At 33.1% G+C, this 18,230-nt stretch overlaps 1 protein-coding gene across 3 annotated transcripts in view; it reads left to right on the forward strand.

Annotated features, from left to right (window-relative positions):
* Window positions 1-18,230, forward strand: part of eas (ethanolamine kinase 1) — a 129,302-nt gene that overhangs the window by 82,090 nt on the left and 28,982 nt on the right. For all 3 annotated transcript variants that reach the window (XM_072534571.1, XM_072534570.1, XM_072534569.1), the window contains exons 3-4: window positions 10,095-10,225; window positions 15,404-15,673. In XM_072534571.1, the coding sequence (XP_072390672.1) occupies window positions 10,095-10,225; window positions 15,404-15,673 (401 nt within the window). The remainder of the gene's footprint in view (window positions 1-10,094; window positions 10,226-15,403; window positions 15,674-18,230) is intronic.

Here is an 18,230-nt window from a genome sequence, read left to right on the forward strand (position 1 = left end):
CCATGACGCCAAACGACTTCCGGCAACATGGCAACCGCTGTTTCAGCGACCTCCCGCCCCAACCCATTCTACTTATATTGGGAACACTTATATTGGGATTACTATATCGTAGCCAAGATTGTCCACATTTAAGGCGCTGGATACTCGCCTTCACCTACCTTTTTGTGGGTAGAATTTGCTAGTGTAAATTTGGGCTTTAATTGACTTTTATTGACAGCACCCACTTGGCATGAATACTATTATCAAGTCCCATACGCTAGCTGTTTACCCTCTTCCTTCCTCATACGGACTAGGGAGCAGCAATAAGCGGATTTTTCCCTATTTATCGCTTGATCTAATTTACAATTAATTAGATAAAATGCAACAGTGAAGTTATAAAGCAATTACTTCTTTCTCATAATTTTTGACTTACTCATTAACTATATATTCCGATTCATTAGATACTTTAGTTTGTTTTGGATGCAGAGTTTCTTAATCATCATCAAACAGTAATTTTTCTACATTCTGGAATAATATTTATTTACAATTTATCATTGTATACTACTCTTATTTCATTACTGGTAATGTTTTGTTTTTGAAATCAACACGTGTCCGAAGTAGATCATTTATTGCAAAGTTAAAATGTGCAATCATTGAGTAATCAAGTTTTCTGGTTGTATAAAAAGATAAAATATCTGCAGATGCCATAAATATTTGTATTTTATGTAAATCTGCTTTTAAAATTATTCTTTTCTCAGTGATAGCCATTTCAGCATTTTATCAAACAAAATGTAAATGAGCTGCTGCTTGAGTATCACAAAAATGCTGCTGTCAATAATTTTCAAACTGAGTATAAATAGTGGTCATATTTGCAAAGTTCTTGAAATTAAAATCAGGAGATTCAAACATATCACAATATTTTTTGTAGAATCGAATACTTTGTTTAACAAATGTTTGCAGGTTAATGTTTGTGCATTTAAAATGACTTACTAAGCAGTGCACAATATGATCCTTATATTTTGGAAAACAACCACTGTATTGTAATTTTTAATATTGCTAATGCGATATCACAAAAATAAATAATAATGTTCATGATATAGTTTCTAATGTAAGTAATCTATCTAAAAAAAAACTAAAAAGTAATGTATTAAAATATTATTAGGTTTTGGCCCCGAGCATTTACCTTCACCTACAATACAGCAATTTACGGTAATGATTTCAATGTTCTACCTTAACCTCAGTTGAATATCATCTTGTTAATATCATGTCTTGTTTTTCTATGCAAAAATTACAATTATTTATGTTGGCAACAACGATCAGAAACACGTACAGGACAGACAATATAACTGTATGGCTGCAATTTTGACAGAAAGAATTAAATAGTCAAAGAGCAAAATGGCCGAAAATAGAATAGTTAGAATAAACCGAGATACGTTGTCAATTAAAAGAAGAAGCATAAATTGATCTATAAAAACATGTAATGAAAATATTTCAATAGAATATAAGGTAATCTTGAAAAAAAAACAGGCAGTATGCCTGCTATAAAAAGTTTGTTTGGTTTGTTTTTTTTAAGGAACAAAACATGATTTGAAAAAGCTTATATCTTTATTAGTTTATTAGTTATAATCATTTAAGCAATTAAATTGCTAATAAAACATTCTTGGCCAAAAATTCGGGTTGGCATGTTGAAAATTCGGATTCAGAGGGTCAAAACACTTAAAAATCAGTTGAAAAATCTCATGGACCTCAATTGGCCACGAAACCTTTCTTTGCCCCTAGACTTTTTAAACTGATGCTCTTGTGCTAAAGTTCAGGAAGTTCATTAGCACAAAAGCATCATCAATAGGTAAAAGAGCATAAAAATAAACTATAGACAATCTCCAGGTATATAAAGATAGGTTAAGATAGATAAATGTGTTTTCTACTTTTATGGATTACACGACACCTAGTAATAAATGGAAATACCCAAAGAATAGCATGATTAAAAATGTTGTGTATTAAAAATTATGTGACTACGTAAAATTAATTACGTACTTTATATAATTATACCATGCGGTCCAGATGTATGGAATAAATTCATTTTTAGCGTTATTATGTACTATGTGAAAAAAACCTGAAATAGGTTGATTTTTATTCTTAAATTGACAATTTACAGTATGAAAATATTATACCCCTCCAGCACCCCCTTTGAATTATAAGCACCCCCTCGAAAATTTTAAATAACAAAGGGGGTCGTATGGCACCTTGTTATACAGGGATTTTAGTCCTCTGTTCAGCAATTTAAAATTTTTAAAGTTTCGTGCAATACTAACTGTGAAAATTGATGTTTAAGATGTAAAATTTTGATAATGTTTCTATCACAAAACTTTAGGTTGAGTGAAGATAATAATGTCACATAATATTCAGAGATTGGAAATCATTCTGGCAACTACAGTTTTGCTTGTTCTAAATTTTAAGTTCTTAAATTCTTCTAGTTCTTGGCACTGCTCACGTAACAATGGAAGTCCATTGACTACATGAAAGAATAAAACTTCTTTAACGATGTAGTTCCTTTTAGCCCTTTTTTTTTGACATAATCAATAGCCTATAAGCAGGTGAATTTGATCAAGCAAGACCATACATTGATTAGTCCAAAAAAGACAACCTGATTACACTAAATTATAAACAATTAGAAAACGTAAGGCCAACATATAAAATTTTGGATATTCTGGACTACATAAACAGATAAATATGTAGATTACTACATTCAGTGTCTCCGTGTGTTATTTTTCAGAAGATTCCGAGTATATCGAATAAAAAATAAAAATAATATGTTATATAAATGGCGCAGTCGTGATAGCGGATAACGAAAACAACTTATAGATAATACTACATAATCTTAATATGAAATCTATGGAGTTCAATATGAAAATATCGCAACAAAAAGGTAATATCAAAAGAACCAGTAATGTGCAAATTGGAGGTATAAAATAAAATGGTAGAATAAGTAATGAAGTTTAATAACTCGGAATTAATTCATTAAGTGACAAGTAGCGAAAGCAAACGAACAACAGAAGGCCTTAACGATACAATATGGTGAAACACACATGTAAACTTAGGAAAGAAAACGCGCATATATAAATCTCTAAGAAGGTCTGTCATGACATTTATGACATACATCACTGAAAAATGGTCAGAAATTTGCACAAGGAGATACACGGAATCAAGTGATTGTGTCACATAATATTTAGAATGCATTTTTAAATGTACTTTACAATTAAATTAAATGTTCAAAATGACCACCATTCACTTTTTGACAATAACCGAGGCGATTTTGGAATTCTCGTTCAACATTTTGTACGACCTCGGGGGTTGTTTTGTTAATTTTTTTCCGTTATCCTAACTTTTAAATCAGCAATACTGTTTGGTCTATTAAAAAATATACTTTAGATTTTAAATAACCCCATAAGAAGTCATTGAGAAGAGTCAAATCGAGGGATCTAGTCGGCCATTCGATCGTTCCACGTCTTTCAATCCACCTATTGGGAAAAACCTCGTTTAAATAATTTTTAACTACACGTGCAAAATGCAGTGGAGCTCCGTCTTGTTGGCAGTAAATAGATCAATCTATCTCATTTGAACGATTAACATCAGGAAAAAATCTTCGTAATTTAGGCACTAAGAAGTTAATTAAAAAATCCCATCAAATCAAAAACCTCACCATCAACTGTGCCCTCAAAAAAATAAGGACCAATAATTTTATTGTTAATGATACCAGCCCAGACGTTAACTTTTTTAGGATATTGCGTATGAGTCTCACACACCCAGTGACGATTTTCTCTGCTCCAATATCTACAGTTCTGTTTGTTAACCGTTCCGTTTAAATGGAACGTCGCTTCATCAGAAAAACTGTTTTGTTTATGAACTGCACATCTGCGTTCATTCTGTCTATCATCATTTTACAGAATTCTTGCCTTCTATCAGGATCATCTTCATTTAATTTCTGAACTAACTGAATTTTGTAAGGGTGGTATTCTTCTTTATGCAAAACTCTCAAAATAGCTGATTTACTTACATCATTGACGGCGGCAAGTTCTCGAGTTGTCTATGCGTCTTTTCCTCAATCTCTAGAAGTACATCTAACTTTTTTTCATCAGTAAATTTAACATTTCTACCCGGTTTTTCAATATTTTTTACATGTCCAGTATAACGAAACTTCTTGTCAATTTTGCTAACCGTCGACTGCGAAACTTGTTGACCAGGGTATTTATTTCACAAAACATTTCACAAACCTCCTTTTGAGTTCTTGTTTTATTACCACAACCAAAATAAAATGTCTATTCTTTGAGTCTCAGACAAATAAGCCATAATTAAATTTAACAACGCGCACAAATATTATACTGACCTCTTCTACTAACTTTAAATACCTAAATGACAGCAGCCTACTAGATTCATATTAATCGTTTATTTGGCTTTTTGACTAATATTTTATTATCTTCAAAGTTTTTCCCTAATGTTTAGCAGAACAGATACGAAAATACCTGATTATTTCTAAAGTATATTTTAACAGACCAGGCAATATTGCTGATTTAAAAGGATAACGGAAGAAATTAACAAAATTACCCCCGAGGTCATACTCGTACAAAATGATGTAGGTACGAGAATTCCAAAATCGCCTCGGTTATTGTTAAGAAGTGAATAATGGTGATCAAGTTGAACATTTAATTTAATTGTAAAAATCAATTTTCTCAGTTATGATTGCACAAACTCAGAAAACTTTATATTGCTGAACAGAGGACTAAAATCTCTTTCTAACAAGGTGCCACACGACTTCCTTTATTATTTAAAATTTTTGAAATAATTCACAGGGGGTTGCTGGAGGGGAATAATATTTTCATACTGTAAATTGTCAATTTAAAAATAAAAATTGACCTGTTTCAGGTTTTTTTCACATAGTACATAATAACGTTAAAGATGAATTTATCCCATATATATGGACCGCATAGTATACTTTATATAACAATATATAATCATGTAAATATGAAATGTTAGAAGTTGTTGAATTATTCAAGTATTTCTTTGAAGCATAGGACTTCACATTCACTTCGGAATGGACACAAGCATACATCACATCCATACATAAGAAAGGAAACAGGAAAAAATGTGAAAACTATAGAGGAATTAGTATAATATCGTCGGTAGGTAGACTTTACGGGAAAATTATTAAAGAAAAACTAGAAACTGAAATAATAGGAAAAATTGGAGAAGACCAAGCAGGGTTCACAGTAGGAAAATCATGCCTAGATCATACGTACACATTAGAACAACTGATAGAGAAGAAAATGGCAAAAGGTAGACCGGTCCATCTGGCCTTTGTTGATCTAAAGAAAGCATATGACTCAATACCTAGAGTCAAATTATGGGAAGCAATGAATGATCTCGGAGTCCGACAAACACTAATAAAAGCAGTTAAAGCACTATACAAAGAAAACAAAGTAGCTATTAAATGTGGAAATAAAGCCTACAATCCATTTAAGACGACAAAAGGACTTCTACAAGGCTGTGCTACGTCCCCTACTCTATTTAAAATATTCTTGGAAAAGACACTCAAACCATGGAGGAGAAAGTGCGAAGGAATGGGCATACCAGTAAGAGACGAATACCTATACACCTTAAGTTTTGCCGACGATCAAGTAGTCATCGCACAAGATGAAGAAGATCTCAGCTTTATGCTCAGAAAACTAGAAGAAGAATATAAAAACAACGGAATGGAAATAAACTTAGAGAAAACCGAATACCTAACAACAGAAAACAAGGATATGAGAAACCTAGAGATAGACGAGGGAAGACAAATAAATGGAACAGATAAATTCAAGTATTTAGGAACCATAATATCGAACCAGGGAACAACAGAAGAAGATATAAACAACAGACTGAGACAAACAAGAAACTGTATAAGACAACTAAACTCAGTGTTGTGGGATAAGAACATTACGATAAAGACAAAAAAGATAATATATAACACCCTGACAAGAAGTATCCTGACATATGGGTCCGAAAACTGGACAATAAACAAGAGAAATAGAGGTAGAATAAGAGCAGTAGAAATGGAGTTCCTGAGGAGAAGCTGTAGACTTACAAAAAGAGACAGAATTGAAAACGCAGAGATTAAGCGGAGAATGGGAGTGCAATCAGACATAATCGACTATATAGAGGAGAAGAGACTATCCTGGTACGGCCACGTCAGAAGAGCGGACAGAGGACGCTGGATAAACAAAATCACAGAATGGAGCCCGATTGGAAGAAGAAAGAGAGGTAGACCCCGAAGATCTTTTAGAGATGAAGTGGACGAAGCAATGAGTAGAAGAAACCTACAGGAAGGGGACTGGCTAAACAGGAAAAATTGGAGAAAACGGTTGAGTGAAGGAAGACAGTGAAAACTGTGGAAATCCTTAGTAGTAGTAGTATTTCTTTGAAGCACTTTAGTCAATAAGCTAACGGTGAATATGTGCCCAACTTCTTTAAGCTTAGTTTTTCTTCTCCTTCTGTTAACACCTTTTACCCGCTAGGGTGTCCCACAAGGATTTTTTTGATGTGTTCTATCTGCTTTTATAACTTTGTCCCTTTCGCCTCGATTTTTTAGTTTTTATCAACTTGGATTTTTTTGGGTTATTTAGGCTCTAAATAATATTTTTATACGATTTGTACCATTTTTTAAATTTATTGACCTATATTTTCATTAATATCACCATGGGACATACATGTCCCTCCAGGTTATAATTATGTCCTATTAGTTGCAAAACCCAATGAAAGGAAAAAACACAAAAAACGGTTTTATTGTAGAAAACCGTATAAAATAACAGTATTTTTTATGTATGAAATATCTGACGGCAAGAAGAATCTTGCTATAGTTGGTTTCTTTTTCGATCATTTTTGAGTCCATCTTTCCTTCTGTTGTGTTATTTTCCTCAATACTTTCATTTTAATAGCGTTTATTTTACTTTCCTTTTTTTTGCAATACTCTTTCTTATACCCTACCTAGCTTTCATTTGTAGTATATATATGTTACTATAGGCATGTTAATCGTTTCATCTACTAATAGTTTAGTTTTGTTGTTTATTTCCTTCTTTTCGTATATAGTAGAAGGTTTTTTTTTGTTTTCTTCTGTTTATCAGCCATCTTTAAATCGAATTTTCCATCATTTGAAAATATACTTCCTAGGTATACAAATGCTGAGGCCTCCTCTAGTTTTGTCCTTTGTATGTTATTGTCTTTGCATTTTCTTCTTGATATCTATTACCATCTTCAACATCTCTATCTCTTTTATCCTCTTAATATTATATTATATTATCTTCCCAGTTTGTTAATATAGCAAATGGGCCGTATTTTCGGATTGTCTGTACCCTATTATTGTTAGTAGCCATTTTGTGACAACTTAAATCTAAAACTAAAAATAAATGCTATTTTAATTTAATCTATACACAATATTTTCTAATAAAATTTTATTACTGGATGTTTTCTTGCAATTTATTAGATCCTTAATCTAATTTGTGCCAGTCACGTCATTTTATATTATAAATAACCATCACGACCAAAATAATCAATATTCTAAATATAGGTAATTTAATAAACAATTTATTTTAATAAAATATTGGAAAATGTATATTGTTTTCAGGGGACATTTTAGCTGTCACAGTTTAAGTCTTTCCTATAAATGACGTTGGGAACGCCTGATCTCTGTGACTTCTTTGAAATTATCTCAAATTATTGCAATTACCAATGGATTTTGCAAAAAGCACTGCCGTAAAAATGTTAGTAGATAGACATTGTTAGTTTTTTTTTGATTCCTGTAACTGATGCAAACATATTTTAATTAAACGTTTTAATGTTGCTTTCTTCTTCTTTTCGTGAAGACTTATGTAGGCAACGTGCCTCCAGTAAGTTGTCATTCCATCGTTTTCGTGTTCTTCAAACTGATCGGCTTCTTATTGGAGCACCATCTCTATCCATATTTACTATCTATTTTTTGCCATTGGGCTTATATGATCGTTTCATTCTACTCTCTCTTGCTTACTTAGTTTTCGATGTCCCTCTTTTTTACATCTTTTAGCATTCTTTTTGTTCTTTCCGTGTCGGGTCGTGTTTCTGTTGCGTATATCATTATTGGTCTGATGACTCTTTTATAAATTCTGCCTTTTATTTCAACGGCAGCCACGGCGGAGAAGCAAAACTTTGGTACGGTGCGGATGGCGTAAGTGGCAACCCTCGATTTTAGGTTTGATATAGAATCAAGTCAAATACTGGCCAACGGTTTCGGGTGGAGGAGCTGGTAAATGTAACGGCACTCTTTTGTCCTAATATAGAGAAATCTATCTCGAAGGCGGATGAACCAAGGAATGGTCAACGGCATAAAGATGCAGAAGGCAACGGGGAACCACTGCATTAAAGACTCGTAGAGTACCCCTAGAAATCGTCATGGCAGTAAGTGACAAGCATCACCGTACTAAAGCATCACCATACTAATCATGGTTCTCGGATCCCAAGATTCGGCAGGGGGAGAAATAACAATGATGACAGGGCTCCTCAGGTCGTTAACCAACGTATTCCCTGCGTACTAAAAATACAAAATTCAATTTTTAAAATAGCGACATGGAATATTAGATGCATGTATGAGCCTGGTAAACTAAGGAACATAGAACAAGAAATGATGCTACTTAAGATCGACATATTGGAAATAAGTGACACAAGATGGCTCGACTCCGGCGAACTAAAAACAACCAATGGTCGACTTTTCTACTCTAGTAGTACCGACAGCCAACACCGGTATGGAGTAGCAATTAATGTCAGTAAAAAAGTTGCAAAATCAGTTGTAGGCTTTATACCAATATCGGAAAGAATTTGATGACCTTCAAAAAACCCTACAAAATACAACATCTAGAGATATAACAGTAGTCATGGGTGATTTTAACGGCAAAGTTGGAGATAGAGGATGTGAGTCTACTGTAGGACCGTATGGAATCGGTGTTTAAAATGAAAGAGGAGAACACCTTATAGAATTCTGCCTAGAACATAATCTTGCGATAATGCATACTTTCTTCAAACTGCCTAAACGACGCCTTTACACTTGGAAATCGCCAGCTGACAAGGTCGATAAAATCGTTAGAAACCAAATTGACTATATTTTAATAAACCACACATACCGAAGCGCAATACAATCGGTGAAAGTTTCGAAAAATTGGATGAATTTTATAGCTATAAGTTTCAATATAAAGTTTCGATTTTCATTCAAAATTTGTGCAAATTCTACTTCTTAATGTTTATAAACAATTGAGATATGATTTTTGTTAAAATAGTCCCTAACTTCGTTCCTATTGGTCATAGAAGGTTTTTTTAATGTGGGTTTTTTTACCAGCTATCCACTGGTTGTACGTACGAGTCTGTAGCTTGAAAAATATAGAAGTTATTACAATTGTTTATAAGTAAAAAAACATACATACCCCTTTTTCAAACGTTTAACTTCTGAGATAGTTTAAGGCTTAAAGAATCCTATGAAATTTGCTAAATGTGTCTAGCATTATTAATAGAGCAAGTTCAATAGTTTAAATATTTAGCCTTAGGGATAAACAAATTAAATAACTTTTAAAATATTTGACCGATCGGGGGAAATTTCGAACAAATTTAAAAGGCGGTAATTCCTCGATGTTCAAATGTATTAATAACATTTTATTTTATTAATATAAAAATTAATAAAACTTTTAAGCTAGTGCAAAAAAATTGCTTTTTTGCAAATATCTCCGTAAATTATTTATCAATATTAATTTAAAAAACGGGAAAATAAAGATATTTGTTTTTAGCCATCATCGGAGCTTTGGTCAAGTCAATGTGTATAGCGTCAAACGTTTGTAAAATGTACTTTAAATTAATTTTATAACAGCTAGATTGATATTTTGGTAACTGAGAATTGAATTGATGGAATTCCCTAATAGAATAATAAAATTACTAATATAATTTGTTACTGCTATGGAGTTGTCATATTTCACTCTTAATATTCACTCATAAATCGTTAGTGCATTAGATAGAACGAAGATAGAAAATATTTACGGTTAATTGTTTAAGAATAAAAGATGAATATGTAGCTGTTGACAGATGGGATAACCAATAAGCTGGTAGGATGCAAACCCGAAGAAGCGGATGATGAAGAAATAGTCCTCGTCAGGATATATGGAAACAAGACAGATCTGATCATAGATAGGAAAGCGGAGACAAGGTAAGCAAAATAATAGATTTTAATTAAATAAAACACTAAAAACTGCTTTTAACACACCTCTTTCAAGAAAAACAGTTTAAGGTCTCTGCATTTACATATTTAAGGATCTATGGTGTTCAGATCTAAGAGTGAAGCATTATTTGTCTCGAAATAGTCATTAATAATTATAACTGTTTGCTCAATTATTACCTATTATACCTTTATTATTAGATACCCAACATGCAATACAAACCTAGGATTCTGGAATAGAGTAGTTACAATGTACAAGACCAACGTCGAAAGATTAGAATGAGACTCGATATACTTAGTGTATAATCTACATCTATGCTTAATCTAACGTACTGATGCTTCTAAAGCTATGGTTTGTTAGAACAGTGAGCGACGCATAACTCACAGTCGTTCGAACGCCGCGCACGTTCGTCAAAATCAAAGGAATGTTTCTCTATGATAACGTGTACGTCGACGGTGTGCGCTGGAATGAATTGCGATTTGAGTTGGACGCAAACGTTCAGCTGAGCTCACATCGTACACGTCTATACCGACCTTATAATTTTTATATAGTTATTATTATTGTAATAGGTAAGTGATGTCTTCTATTGTAGGGTTTTTTTTAGTAACATCATCGCTTATAAATTGTAAGACAGTTTCAAATAAATCTCTGGAAAGTCTAGAATATTCTCGAAATTTTTCCTCATTTTGAAACAATCTTCTTTCGACTGTTAATTTAAAAGCACCTTCTGTATTACGACATTAAAACATTTTTACGTTTACATTTTTATTTCTTTTATTTAGATTTCACATTATCAACTCTTCTTCTTCCTCCTCTTCCTGGAGTAATAAAATTATTGCGTTAAGTTTGCGAAAATTCATTTTTCTAAACGTACAACCTAGAGGACAAACGTGAAATTCATTTCTAAACTTGTTTTGAGCGCGAGATCTAACAAACCGACTCACCCAAAACTGCCGTGAGTCGCGTACAACAGATTAAGTGTATGCCGTGCGCTGCGCACTATTCGAACAAACCGTAGCTTAAGAAAGATTCGTTTAGGAGAAATATTAGTTATCTGGTCAGGTTCTAAAAAGACTCGTTTCAGGTACTTATGGCGTTGGCGAACAATTATCTTGCAGTGACAGGACACTTATCTACCATTTTTCCTTGAATTTTTGTAGAATGTGCTTGTTGCTCTGTCTACTTTGTCCATTTTAAAGAGATGGTATCTTATTGAGCAGTATCTTATGATGACTCTGAGTTTAGTATAATAGCCCTTTTAACACACGCAAAAGAAATATCTTTCAGCGATCAAGAAGTACGAGTAATAATGATGAATTTTGTTGCTGCCTAATATTCGAGTCTAATATTAAAAAGACCAAGTCTTAAGTTATAGTTGACAAGTAGTATAACAGTTGTAATTTCATACATAATCTGTTTTTTAAATTTAGATTTTTCCTTTGTTGCTTGACAACTTAACACTCCAGTTTCAATTATAATCCTTGAAGGAAGGTACTATCTTGTGTTGAGGCTCTTTAATAATGTAAGAATTTTAAATGATAGTCGGCTTATCCAAGAGAGCGAACGCATCATTTAATAGGAAATTAAATACCTAAGATAAATAATCTTCAAAAATTTAAAAATATTTTCAATTAATTTTTTCGTAGTAATTTTTAATGGATGTAAGTCGAAATAAACTCTAATAAAACATTGTCCCAGAAACTCTTTACTGCCACAATATATGGTTACTAATTTTATTGTAGAATTATTTAACGTGATACATTCTTCTAGAAGTGATTATGGATAACTTCTAATATTTCTATCCGACCATATTTTATGTTAACAACAGTTTGATGTTTATTTATCCAGTTTTCTTCTAACTTTTCTAAATTTTTTGATGGTTTTAAATATTGTCGTCCCAACAAATAAATGTTTCTGTATCATTCAATATTTCTGTTTTTTACTTTATAGCAAAATCTAATTTCTTTAAATAATTTCCAGATTTTATGGTGGTCAAAATGAACAAAATTGTCATCTTCTTTAATATTTTTTTTTTGTCAAATATCCTTTGTCGAATATAGCAAACTGTTTCCTTAAATAAAACGAATGAATTTTTCTTCGAAGGATATTTGTATCGAAGTCATTAACTTCCATTGTTTTTTTTTCTATGTGCCTAATGTTTACATGTTTTCTCATTTAAAAACTGTAACTAGTTCTTTCACAAACGCATGCCACATTGGAGTACATATTCAACTATTTCGCAAGCGGTTGTTGTTGGTTCCTCGTCCTTAATTAGGTATCAAAAGTTGATGCAATTTTTTAACATGAACTGTTGAATCGAGTTAGAATCTAGATTCTAACTCGATGAACTGTTGTTACATCAGGTAGTGACGTCAGCTCATTGTAAACATTTTTTCGCTTGAATATGTTTATTTATCTATTATCTAATGGCACGATATGATAACGGGCAGTTATAAATATTTTTAATAATTTTTATCCGAAAATTTTACAGTGTTAAATACAACCTTTGCCTGTAAATAGTGGTATCAACAGTAGAAAACTAAACTTGCTTATTATGTTCTTTTATTATTATTGTTGATATTTTTGTTCATTCCAATATGCTAATTATTGTTCTTTATGGTGATGTTAAATGATTACCAGGATAGAAATGGCAGATATTTCGATATTTACTCTAGATATTCTCTATTTTCTCTATATATGTCAAATTATGTCATTAATGAAAGAACAAAGAACACTTATTCAACAAAATAAGAGACTGAGAATAGAATATTCGGAGATAAACAAAACTACAAGAAGATAAAAGGGAAAAAAAGAAAGAAGAAGAACAACTAGAAAGAATAATTCAACAAAACAAAAATATGAAGTGTCTCCGACCAAAATTGGGAAAATACAAATAAATTCCATTACAAACATCAATGAAGAAGAAACAAATGACATAAATGATATTAGAGCAATATAAAAACAGTTTTACATAGATCTTTATTAAGAAAAACAATCTCCAACACAAGAGATTCTTTAAAAATTAAAAATTTAAATAACAAATATAAGCTCTGAGTTATAACCAGAGATTAGAAACTCAGAAAGAAAAAAAGCACGTAGAGAAATGAAGAATAATAAATCACAAAGGAGAGATGGTTTTATCGAAGAGGGAGCTGGAGAGAGTCGAAATGATTAAAAATATGGGAGAATTACAAGAGAAGTTTTGCATATCTTTATGAACAAAATTTTAAGCATAGGAAACATATCCAGTAACTGTAAGTAATCACTTTGTCATTACTCAAAAAAGGAGACAAAAGAGCTAAAAAATTATAGACCGACTATTCTACTTCCTGTTATGTATAAACTGACAACTAAAATAATAACCAACAGACCAACTTCTAAAGACAGCTACCAAACCAAAGATCAAGCAGGGTTCAGAAAAGGCTTCAGTACATATGATCTTAATATTGTTCTGAAGCTATTTTATTGTGGCATTTTTCAGTAATTACTATTATGATTCAAATATAGTCCTAAATGTAATAGATGGTAAAAAGAGAAAAATCAAAGAAGCGGCTCTAATTATGCTAAATAAGACCAATTATGTCGCAAATTCCTCGGCAGCAGGATCTAGCTACCCATATTAAAAAAAGAAGTTAATAAAAAGAAAATACCGCTATTAATAAGTCAGTAACATATCGAGAATACTACATCATTTATGTTTTTTAAATAACAATCGTATAAAATCAGAATTTGGTGTTTATTGAGTGTAAATTAAATGTAACACCAAATACTTACCATGTCGGGATCGTATTATGAGGTTTTTTTCTGATTTTTTCCTCATGATTTACTATGGAATAACTAACTGAAAGTTAATGGATACATATATTTGGGACAGCTAATAAAATTAAATAAAGACAACTAAACTATAGAAATAAAGACACGAACGAGATTGGCATGGGCTTCGTTTGGTAAATTAAGTTACATAAATTATTCAATCAGTGCTATCTAACCATCCTTACATATGGATGTCAAACTTGCTCATCTACAAATACTAATAGGGATGAAATAGCGAAGACACAAAAAGAAATGAAAGACAAGTGATCAACATATGACTGTCAGATAAAAGGAAAAATACCTGGATAAGAAATGTCACAAAAGGTAAAGATACTTTCAGCCAAATAGTAAAACTAAAGTGGAAATTTGCCGGTTATACTATTAGACAAAAAGATGGAAGATGGACTAAAGGCTGACTTGGAGAGCCTAAAAGAAAACAAGGAAGATTCCAAATGAGGTGGGTGGATGACTTGAAACACCACTCTGTTTCGAGGTGGAAGCACATGTATTCAGATAGAGAAAGATGATAAAGCGAAAGGGAAGCTTGCAATATCACGCGCTCCAAGACTTGTTTTCAACTAACTTTTGGCATCTGAATCCAAAAATAACTGCAATCGCCTTAACCTGATGTTCCTCACGAATTCTGCTGTCCAACATATACAAAAAAGCAGGAACAGTTTAAGATCGACACAAATGATCCATTGGTACATGTAATATTGCAACAGATCAATAACTCTCTTTATGTTTTTATATTTTTCACTTAAATGGACCGAATGGCCTAATGCAACTAAACCAAATAAGGTATGGCAATAGACAAATCTACCATCATTTTGAAAATACTTTATCTTGATCGAAAATAGGATACCTTAGCCAACTTTTCAATTAAGTTTGTCTCACGCAGTCTTGATGCTAAGACCTCTGAAGCCTTTTTGGTTCTCGTACTAAATTATTCTACTCTTGCTGATCAAATCAACACAAATCCCAAATCTATCAGCGAAGGTTAGTGTCAGCCAATAGGAGAGCAATAGTGCTTCCTATTAATACCTATAAAACAGTTCAAAAATCAAAGTCAACAGAATTTTTTTTCAAATTGTTTCCCAGTGTTATCAATAGATGTCAATTCGTATTTACTGCTCACTTAAACTCTTTGATTTCAAGTGCCTGTCGTCTCCTAAATAAAAAGTATTCATGCTCGACGGCTGATACTGTCACCTGCCAGTAATGTCCCGTTCACACTTTCGTAAAATAATATCCATAAAGCAATAATAAAATTGGTTACAGTTGCAAAAAATCTACTTTAATCAACCAATCAACATTACCAAACATTTTTTTCATTATTTTATTTTTAATTCCAGAAACATTATTCTCCTTCACAAGGCAGGATTGGCACCAAATCTCTACGCAACATTCAAAAATGGTCTGGCTTATAGATATCTACCTGGTTGTACGTTAACTAGTGAATCTGTTAGAGAACCGACAATATACACCTTAGTAGCTAAACAGCTGGCACTTCTACATAGAGTAAATCCCAACAATGGACCTTCAAAAACATTCCTTTGGGATAAGATTAGGCAATTTTTAGATTTAATACCAGACACATTTTCGGATCCTGAAAAACATAAAAGGTAAGATTAATACAAAAAAAAAACACTTCATATACAACTAATAAAAGTTGATCTGGGTGTATGTGGTATATATCAGTATATCTAACTGTTTTTATGGGAAAATAAAACTGCTTTTACTTGTTTTATTACAATTTCATCATATTTTCTCGGGTTTAAGCGAAACAAAAAAGTAGATATACGTGAAGTTGTTAAACGACAAAAAGAGATTCTCGATATCCTGTTGAGGTAAGTTTGCACATTCTTCTATCAGACGCTCTAGGAATCGAAACAGCGTGTATATGTTACCCATATGTGAAGTAAGTCTTCGTTGAAGCATGTTTCGTACATGTTCGATGGGATTCAGGTCAGTGGATTGTGCTGGCCATGGTTACACATCAACACTTTCATTGGCAAGCCAATCTGTTACTAGTCGTGCGACATGCATACTAGTCGGACGAGCATTATCATGCATGAGGTGGAAGTTTTGACCAACAGCGCCAGGAAACGGACGAACGATAGATTGAAGAATTGTGTCGAGGTACTGCTGAGCTTTAAGAAAAAGGTCTGGAAAAACGAGATCCGTTCTGCCAGCTATTATTATTTAACCCCATACCATTACTGTACCACCTCTGTATGTGTAAATTTCCTGGGAACGTCTTAAGCATTCTAAATTTCGCGATCGTCTCGAAACTCTTACTCGACGAGAATCTGGATGAAATCCAAATCTAGATTCATCGTAGAATAAAACTGTAGCCCAATCATTTGCATTCCAGTTTTGATATTCTTGAGCGCGATTGCCTCTGGAGATAGGTGGACATCTCAATGGCCTTCCACTGTGGAGATTGGCTTCATCGAGACACTTTCTTACAGTATTACGGCCTATGGTTACCTGGTGTGCTCTTTGCAAGTCGCTAACCAATTTAAGTGCTGTAATTGTTGGTTTTCTTCTAACGGTTTACACTAAAAAGCGGTATTGAGCTGCAGTTGTAGCGCGCTTACATCTTGGATGACGTTCGGCTGGACTTCTAGTGTCGGCAAGTCGCCACCATAATAGATTTATAACAACAGTTGGTCTTAAAATTAGGTTCCATTACAACTCGTAACGCTTTGTAACTCCTGTACTCTTTTTAACTACTGAAAATCCTAACGGACAATTTATAACGCCATCAATTTGTAACGGTACAATTCGTCACACAAACATTTAGGTTTTTAGTAAAATTTATCATCACTTTATGTAGACAAAAACGCATTTCCCATACTTTTTTTAAGACTCCTTTTTAAATATATTTCACATATTTTTTAGCATATAAATTTTTGTTAATACACTTATCCAAGAAATTAACACACCACTTTGAAATATTAAAATATTTTATTAGCGTTAATAAAAATTTCCATTGTAATGTTATATTTTGCAAGCCCCTTGTATATATACAAACGTATAAACAAAACAAAAAGAAGTAAAAAATGTGCTAATTCTATAAATACACTAATTTCCAAGTGTTCACGAATTTTATTCGGCTACTGTTTAATTGTTGATTATTATTAATTGTGTTTATTATGGAGCGTCAATCACGTAATTTAATCCGAAATGAATGTGCCCAAGCAGTGATACTGTCGGAAGAAGGTTGGAGTTACCGAAGAATTGGTCGTCGGTTTAATGTGTCCCACACATCCGTCTCATGGGTGTTACAAAGATTCCTCGAAACAGGGGATCATAGTCGCAGACCAGGGCAAGGACGAAACCGGGTAACTACCCCTATTCAAGATCGATTTTTAAGAATTTCTGCTCTTCGACAACGTTTTGTAACACATCGAAGTCTACAAATTCAGCTTCAAGACGTGCATGCTATACAAATTACAAATTAGTACTGAAACTGTTCGCCATCGACTTAGGGAATACAACTTAACATCTAGGATTGCCGCCCGAGGTCCTCTATTAACTGCAGAGCATCGAAGGGGGAGAATACATTTTGCCAGAGAACACGTTAATTGGTTAGAGGCTGACTGGGAACGAGTGCTATTTACTGATGAATTCCGATTTTGTTTGTACAATAACGACAGACGTGTTCGTGTGTTGCGATGACTCAACGAACGATATGCTCAGTGTAACTTCTCACACACCACATTTATTGGTGGAGGATCCGTTATAGTGTGGGGTGGTATTTCTTTGACCGCACGTACGGACCTAGTGGTCATACAAAATGGAACTATTACAGCTGAAAGGTACATATTGGAGATCTTGGAGCAACATGTACCATTCGCTCCTTATATCGGTGAAAATTTCTTAATAATGCAAGATAATGCCAAACCTCACGCTGCACAGATCGTCAGAAATTATCTAGAAGAGGTAGAAATTAACACTATGGAATGGCCAGCACATAGTCCGGATTTAAATCCAATTGAAAATATCTGGGATATTCTGGGTAGGCGATTAAGAACGACACCGATCCAACCAAACAACTTACAGGAAGTGGGAGAGAGGTTGATCCAGATTTGGAGAGAACTAGACCAAAATGAAATACGGCAATTAATTTGAAGTATGGGCCAACGATGTGGGACTGTTGTACGTAGTAGAGGT

This window comes from Diabrotica undecimpunctata, chromosome 6 (assembly GCF_040954645.1).
Source record: "Diabrotica undecimpunctata isolate CICGRU chromosome 6, icDiaUnde3, whole genome shotgun sequence".
NCBI classification, from domain to species: Eukaryota; Metazoa; Arthropoda; class Insecta; order Coleoptera; family Chrysomelidae; genus Diabrotica; species Diabrotica undecimpunctata.